Raw genomic sequence first — 7707 nt, forward strand, 5'->3', positions numbered from 1 at the left:
ACTTAGACTTTGACATAATGAAGAAACTCCTCTGAAAGTCACTTAACCTAGGTTTTTACTTTTGTGTAGGCCTACTGGTCCTTTGCTGTTCGATAACTGTGCATCAGTCTCATCAGGAGCTCAGGAAAAAAGCAAAAATAAAGTTAGCAAAATATAAACCATGTACACAGGTTATTATCATGTGACATGAGCCTGAACTTCAGCAGACAAAGTAAATGTAATATATTGCTATATTATTCCTTTTAGTATTTATAGGCAAGAAAATATCTGCTGTAAAAGTAGCCTATATGTGGGGTTGTAGCATTATTTAAGTAACTAAATACAAATACTTAAACTGCAGTCTGTGATATCTGTTCAATTTGGTCTTAATATGCCTTTTTGCATATTTGGTCTTCATATTTTAAAAGTACTGTTTCACAAAGGAGTCTGTATTGTTTAAAAGAGGCACGGGTAAAAAGCAACGTGTATGAAATCTTTATGCACAACTGACACGGCGTCCAGTTTCACTTAAATTCTTCTCTTAATTCTTTCCCACAACAGGTACCATACAGAAAAGATCACTCATCACCCAGAGAGGAAAAGAAAAGTGGAAGAAAAAAGGAGAGGACTTTAGTTTCGGTCCAACCTATATGTGGTATTTGTTATGGGGGTTGTAATGTCATCTAAGTGATGTCAGATTTACATTGACAAATGACTTTTTCACCTTTCTGTTACTTTTTAAGGACATCAATTGTCCTAAAGTCAGTGAGGCTAATCTGCAGCACCCACAGAGCACTCTCAGTCAAGCTGGGGTGTATTGAGCATACGACTGGATACATAATAATCTAATTATACTGAACAAGTTGTGTGAGAGGTTGTAAATGGATGTTTTGATATAGTTCTGCTGTTGTTAAAGGTGGCCCCCAATGACTTTAATTCATCAAGAATTTCCTCCATTTTTGGATCCTTCGTTCACCATGGAGGCATGCAAGAAAAGCACATTTCCGTCACAAATTCAACATAACACGGGGTGAGTAGCTGATGTACAACTGATCATTTTGTGGGTGTACTATTCCTTTAAAAACTCATGTTCTGTTCCAGTCAAATGTTGACACAGAAAAAGCCAAGGCCTTTCTACCTTTACCGTGTTGGCTTTTACAAACCACAAGAACAGTGTTTCATCTCCATTTTACACTTTAATACAATATCAGCAGTACTGTAGAAACATTATATACAATATAGTCAATACCATCCGGCACGTATCGTGACTCAAGGGTAAAAAAGTGATGACCATTTGCCAGTCAGATGGGCAAAAACCTAGTTTTTGATCCAGGACCAGATCAACACTGCACTGCAGAGCAGAGAGACACTGCTTATTGTATCCAGGTATGGAGGCAGTGATGTGATGTTCCACAGGTGGCAGGAGGCACACGTTACACAGAAAGTGACCTGGGGGGGTTATTTGATGTTGCGACATATGCGGCGAGCATGACTGGTTTTCATGGCAGCCAGAGCGGCCTCCAGTGTGGAGATGAGGTGCAGGAGGGTGCTGGGGTCTGTCTGGAGAACCATTCTGCTGTGGTCATCACGGCTGTCACAACCTCCCGTCAGGAGCAGACGTATCGTCAGCATGGGAATGACCTGCTGACGGAGTGAACGACTTGCCAACTGACAGGAAGGAGTGGGGGGAAACCAAAATAAATGTGAGAAGTTAAAATCTGAACATTGATAAGCAGGTCATTTATAACTCCAAGTGCCAGTTTACAGACTGTTTCAAACTTGACAACAAACACATTGTGAATAGGTCCAAGTGTATTTCCTGTTGGAATGTTTGTTAATGCAGTAGCTGACAGGAGGTAAACAGAAACCAAAGCTGTTGCTGCAGCAACAGAATATCAATAAAACAGTCTATAAATATACCTATGCTGTTCTTTTACTTTGTAGGGTACTCTGTCCTCCTCCTTTGCTTATTTCATACCTGCAGGCTCACATGATGATACACACACACACACACACACACACACACACACACACACACACACACACACACACACACACACACACACACCTGTACATCCAGTCTCCATTCCAGGTTTTGGTAGGCGGGCAGGTTGGAGGGCAGCTGACTCAGGATGCTGCGGATCTGTTTGTGGTGTTGCAGATAGAGCTGCAACATAAACCCTCACACATTCAGCTGGAGATCAAGGAACTGATATTCAAAGAGTAACTGCAAATCAACTCAGATCAATAAAACAGATTCAAAAGTCACCTGTAAGAGGATCTGGTTAAGCTCTTCACCAAACCCCAAAACCAACACTGAGTCCAGAAAGTCCACTTCAGAGATCTACACCCACACACACACACACACACACACACACACAAAACAGGGACACTGAAAAGTTAGTCGACACCACACCTAGTGAAACATCTGGCTCACTAGTTTTTGGGTGTTTTAGTGTTTCACAATGGCACAAAGTACGCTGAAAAAATACCACACATGCTTAAATGTTACACACAGACGGTGACATGTCATATCTCACAATTACAGTTATTGCATTCCAGACCCTGATAATGTGCATGCTGACATGATCACAGGGACTAAACAGAAGCTCAGATCATGTTTGAATTTCTTTATGTGGTCATCTGTTTTAGACACACTACTGCAAGTGTTTACATTACGTAGCCTACTCTGCTACAAGTAGCTACATGCGAACGTCAGGGAAACATGTAACATTGGTTGCCCATGTTGTTAATTTCTACCTAATTTTGGATCATACTCCTGCTGGAACATGTCGAGTTGTGTTCACAAGTTTTTTTTGGGAATTTTCATTGCAGAGAGTGCTCCTATACACAGTCATTCCACGGCTGCAAGTACACTGCTACATGTAGCTACATGCTAACATTGCTGATGTTGTTAATTTTGGATTATATTACAACTGGAACATACAAGCATTTATTGGCAATTTAAACAGGACAAAGTGTCGCTTTACACAGTCATTACCCTGCTGCAATGACAGTGCGGAGACACACGTATTATTTTTTCCCAAGCGTGTTTTGATTAGTCCCACTGTGCTGTGATTGGTTGGTGCTAATTCTTAAGTGGTCAATGTGGTGTGTACTAGTCAATCACAGCACAGCAGGACAGGAGCAGGCAAAACATGTTTGGGAAAAAATTTGTGTGAGATGATACGAACCCAGAAACGCTGAATAATCAGAACAGACTGGGGTTCTTTTGTGGAGGGGGGGTCTAGACAATGTGAAGCTGTCTTCATGTTAAACACAGAGAGCAGTTACAATGTGTGTGTGTGTGTGTGTGTGTGTGTGTGTGTGTGTGTGTGTGTGTGTGTGTGTGTGTGTTAGTCACCATGTGTTTGGAGCTCTCTGTCATCAGGAACATCAGGCCTTCCACTCCATGCTGCACCATTTCCACAGGAACAGATAGTTTTCCTGCAAGCAGAGGGTCATTATGCATTTACTCTGACGTCCTGGCAGCTTGTGTGTCAAAGCTGCATGATATTAAAAAATGTCCTACTGATTTATTGAGCTGGGTTTATCAACATAAATAATGAACTTTAAACTTGTTTGAATCATTGTGTTTATTGGTTAATGAACACAGAAATCCATACAACCATTTTCAACCACTTATCTGGGGCCAGCTCACAGGGGCAGCTTTGTCTCTTTTAGCAATTAATAAATCAAGCCGTACCAAATGATTTAAATCATTATGTATAATTATGTTTTCTTTCATTATTAACTGCAGATCTGACACTATATGAGTTGTGGTGGATGTAATATCACCTCACTTATAACAAATAAAGGTAGACTAAATATTAGAAACACATTATTATTGTGGGGCTGTTGTGTCACGCTGCATTTACTTAGCAAGGTACACCTAATGATCACGACTAAATACATTTCTAAAGCAACATAACCTCATAGAATACTACATAAAGTAGTTTAAACCTTAATAAATACCCTATATAAGCAGAAATGATTTACAGTATATATTGCCCGTGACTGGTCCACTACTGCCCACAGTGTCATCTAGCACTTTGAGCAGCAGTTTCAATGGCCCAGTCAGCTGCTTGGTAAGGAAGATGTAATGAAAGCTGTATTCTTACTTGCTGCTCCCTCATAGATCTTGGGACTGGTTCCTCTCCTTAAGAACTCCAACGCTATCCGACCAAACTCTCCAACCACTGTGGACAAAAAATGCATGGACACATTAAGCTCAGTTGAGTTTACTACATCAGTGTGTTCAGTTTATATTCATATAAACAGAGGGGATGTCACTATTCTCCCGAGGAACTATTCTTATACTTATGCAATCATAAATGTATTTATTTATCCAGTCATTCAGCTGTTATAGAGAAACAGCACCTGTCAAACTGAGAACCACAGAGAACAGTTGTTCCCATCCTTTCTCCTTATGGGACCCATTTTCTATTATTAAGTAAACTGACAACCCCTGATTAGTGGATATTTCATATTATATTCAATGCATAGCAATAACACTGCACAATTGTACAACAACACAAATATTAAATGCAACAATAGCAGAATGTTTCTGTAAAATAAGCGATGCAGATGAATTTTGAGCAGATTATTTCCTGTGAGTATCACATAAGAGATGAGTTTTCCTGATATTTTAGAAACGTTTTATATGATTCTCTGTCTGTGTTATGTAGTTTTTTATTTTTAACAATCATACAAACTTCATATGCTTCTTTTTTTGACAGGGTCTTCTTCTACCTGACACTTTGCCATTGTTCTATTAGCTCTTTGGCTGTTTTAACTGCATACCTTCTAACCAAAGATGAAGCTGTTTATCAGAGTGTGAAGGCTCCATGAATATAGCTTGTGTTCAGGGCTTCATGGTGCCCTCATCATGTGAGATGTACTTCAAGTTTATATGTTAAATAATGACGTTAAATTTAAAAACAACAATTTCATTCATTTTTCTTCACAGAAACGAATGAGACGGGTGCCTGTTATAATCAAACACAAATTCTCCTATGGTGTCAGCCAGATGCAGAGGGCTGCTTTGTTATGAGAAATGGTTTGATTGGTATTGCATATCACAAAGTTTCCAATGTCTATGTTGCAAATCCTGACTCTCTCTCTTGTTGCCTTTCATCAAATTGTCCACGCTCTTCATCAGTTGTAGTATTACACTCCCATGGATCCCACACTAGGTGTACTAAGTAAGAAACTGGACTGTTTACAGTGGCATATTACAGCTGTAAATCACAGAACTGTGCTAACCGGCTTCTAAGAAACACATGCACTAATATAATACAGTATATTTCTATAAATTGAGCTGGGAAAATGTGCATGAAATCCTAATTGTCCAAAACAATCCTTCTCTTGCTGTTACCCTTTCTCCATTACTTGATAGAACTTTCCCTGAAGGTATACACATATAAAAAAAAATTAAATGGTCAGAGTGTAAGGAATTTCACAGACAATTATTTCTTTGCTTTACAACATTTTGTAGCTTTGATAAACATTAGCACAGTCACTAATGTGCTCAGATCAGAAGTGTGTGAGGTTATGCTGGGGCCAACACACTAATATGATTAACAGATATACTTAGATACATTTAGTTTTAGTGACACACTATGCAACTCCCTTTAGCTCCTGTTAACTGTGAGGAGCTGATATGGCTGAGCTATATGGAGAAAGTCGAATATCTTAGAATATCAGAATATTCTTAGACCAAGTACCTCGATATATTGATATTGTGACGATATTGTAGGGTTGACTATGGGTGCTTTCACAAAACATTTACACAATGAGATTTCTGATAAGTAATCATCAGCAATGTGGATGTAATGACTAAGGGGGTAAAGGCAAATCAGTTCAGAAAATTACAACACTTTACTGTAATGCAACAAGGAGAGGCAACACTTGCAATATCCAAGATCTAAGACAATATCTTGTCTCATATCACGATATCAATGAAATCAATTTATTGACAAACTCCTGTCTCTCATGCTGTGGTCATGTAGTCTGGTGTTGCATTATAAACATCACTGAGTCTAACTAGGTAAATGTCTCTTTTTGAATTTACAATCTTTTCTGTCACAACACAAGTTTAACTTAAAGTCAAATGTTCAGTCAGTTTCTCCCTGTACACTTGATAAAACTGAATTGCTATTGCTGTTGTCATAACTTCTGATGTTGGTGTAGTAGTAATCTATAACTGTTGGTTTCACACTGTATCACCTTGATGTTAGTGCTGTGATTATAAACCAGCTCCTAACTCAACAGTGGATAAACATTTTCTTTAAAGCTATCGCCTCATTTTAAACAGTTGTGTGTGTAGTTAACACTAATGCTGCATAGCCCGTTTAATACTTTGAAACTGTTCAATAGTGAACATTGTCACTGTTGTAAGATCAGCTGACAGTCACGATGTACCGTTACAGCAGCCAACATGTAGTCATAGACCTGATCCAGGAGCAGTTACTGACCTGCGGTATCAACCTTCGGCAGGAAGGAGAGATGCTCTTTATGGTCCTCGGACAAAACCAGCAGCATCCTGAAGAACAACCAGCACAGTCCTGGATAACTACAGTTCAATAGTCAGAAACCAACACATCCATCAACCCGGAAAACCATTTGGACCGTTTCCTCTTCTTCTATGGTGTTTAACTGCAGCTGCTGTCTTCACTGCATTACTGCCATCTAGTGGACGTAATCAGCTCCTACATGTTTCTGCTGAGTGTGCTCCTGTGACTGTGAGGTGTGGAGTGAGACAAGTAAAAGTGTTCAATATCAAATAAATAAGACTATACTACTAGAATATATATTTATAAAATATTTAGTGTTACGTTATGACATTTGTGCTTCTTTATTGGAGCTTATTTCTATTTTTTCTCTACTGGTCTGTTTCATTTCTTAAGGAGTTTCCATTACAGTACCTTCTCTGCGATTCAAGATGTTGTTTATTAACTAGCGATGATGTGAAGGTGATGAAGAAGACTCCAGATGACACCGTCTTGCTTGCTTAAAGAAAAGGTTTATTACAAGAAGTACAGCATCTATCAAGCATCTAGAATGCTTGGAGAGGGTTCTTCAGCCGATGTGGACCACTCTGAAACACAGCTCCAAATACCCTGCTTATATAGACCTGGTGGTGTTTATGAAATGTGAGACAAAGTCAAACAGACAACAGAGAGACATTCTTGTTGGATTTCTCCAATCCTTGACCTACGCTAAAAATATCTTCTTGACCCTGACCATATATGTTTTTTAACCTGGGCCCCTTACTGGTCATCTGTTCCAAAGCTTCAGAGTAAATGATAATACACTACAAAGACAAACAGGGTGGAGCCACTTTGTTCCAACAAAAGTGAAAGAAATTCACTTGTGCTATGCCTTTGGATTATTTGATCAATACATTTCCCATGGTGCGATGAGATATGTAATCCCTTCAGCGTGTTCTAGGTCCACCTCAAGGCCTCCTTCCAGTTGGAGCTCCTTTGCTCCTTTCGATGCAAAGGACTGAACTCCCTCCGGATGTCCGAGCTCCTCACCCTATCTCTAAGGCTGAGCCCAGCCACCCCACGGAGGAAACTCATTTCGGCTGCTTGTATCTTATTCTTTTGGTCACTACCGAGAGCATGTGACCATAGGTGAGGGTTGGGACGTACAGTCAGGTCCATAAATATTTGGACAATGATACAGTTGTCGTCATTTTGGCTCTGTACACCACCACAATGG

The 7707-nt window shown here is 39.5% G+C and overlaps 1 protein-coding gene across 3 annotated transcripts; it reads right to left on the reverse strand.

The window, feature by feature from the left end:
* Window positions 1-1155: 1155 nt before the first annotated feature.
* Window positions 1156-7097, reverse strand: commd2 (COMM domain containing 2). Of its 3 annotated transcripts, none has more exons than XM_050055921.1 (7): window positions 6906-7097; window positions 6456-6523; window positions 4101-4178; window positions 3344-3426; window positions 2249-2323; window positions 2048-2146; window positions 1156-1647 (listed from the first exon to the last, which is right to left on the reverse strand). In XM_050055921.1, the coding sequence occupies exons 2-7, from the start codon at window positions 6520-6522 to the stop codon at window positions 1438-1440; spliced, it is 612 nt and encodes a 203-aa protein (XP_049911878.1). In that variant the 5' UTR covers window position 6523; window positions 6906-7097; the 3' UTR covers window positions 1156-1437. The 3 variants fall into 3 exon arrangements, with proteins under 3 accessions (XP_049911878.1, XP_049911877.1, XP_049911876.1); XM_050055920.1 differs by having other exon boundaries at window positions 6456-6553; XM_050055919.1 differs by having other exon boundaries at window positions 6456-6720; window positions 6906-7096.
* Between the last annotated feature and the right edge of the window lie 610 nt (window positions 7098-7707).

This window comes from Epinephelus moara, chromosome 10, assembly GCF_006386435.1.
Source record: "Epinephelus moara isolate mb chromosome 10, YSFRI_EMoa_1.0, whole genome shotgun sequence".
In the NCBI taxonomy this organism is placed as follows: Eukaryota; Metazoa; Chordata; class Actinopteri; order Perciformes; family Serranidae; genus Epinephelus; species Epinephelus moara.

Bases quoted from the DNA above. Each gene is read 5' to 3' on its own strand.
- commd2 (XM_050055921.1), bottom strand. From the start codon at position 6,522: ATGCTGCTGGTTTTGTCCGAGGACCATAAAGAGCATCTCTCCTTCCTG. The intron at 4,179-6,455 runs GTCAGTAACTGC...TTTTGTCCACAG, and splicing joins GCCGAAGGTTGATACCGCAG to TGGTTGGAGAGTTTGGTCGG. The intron at 1,648-2,047 runs GTGTGTGTGTGT...CCTTCCTGTCAG, and splicing joins AATGGAGACTGGATGTACAG to TTGGCAAGTCGTTCACTCCG.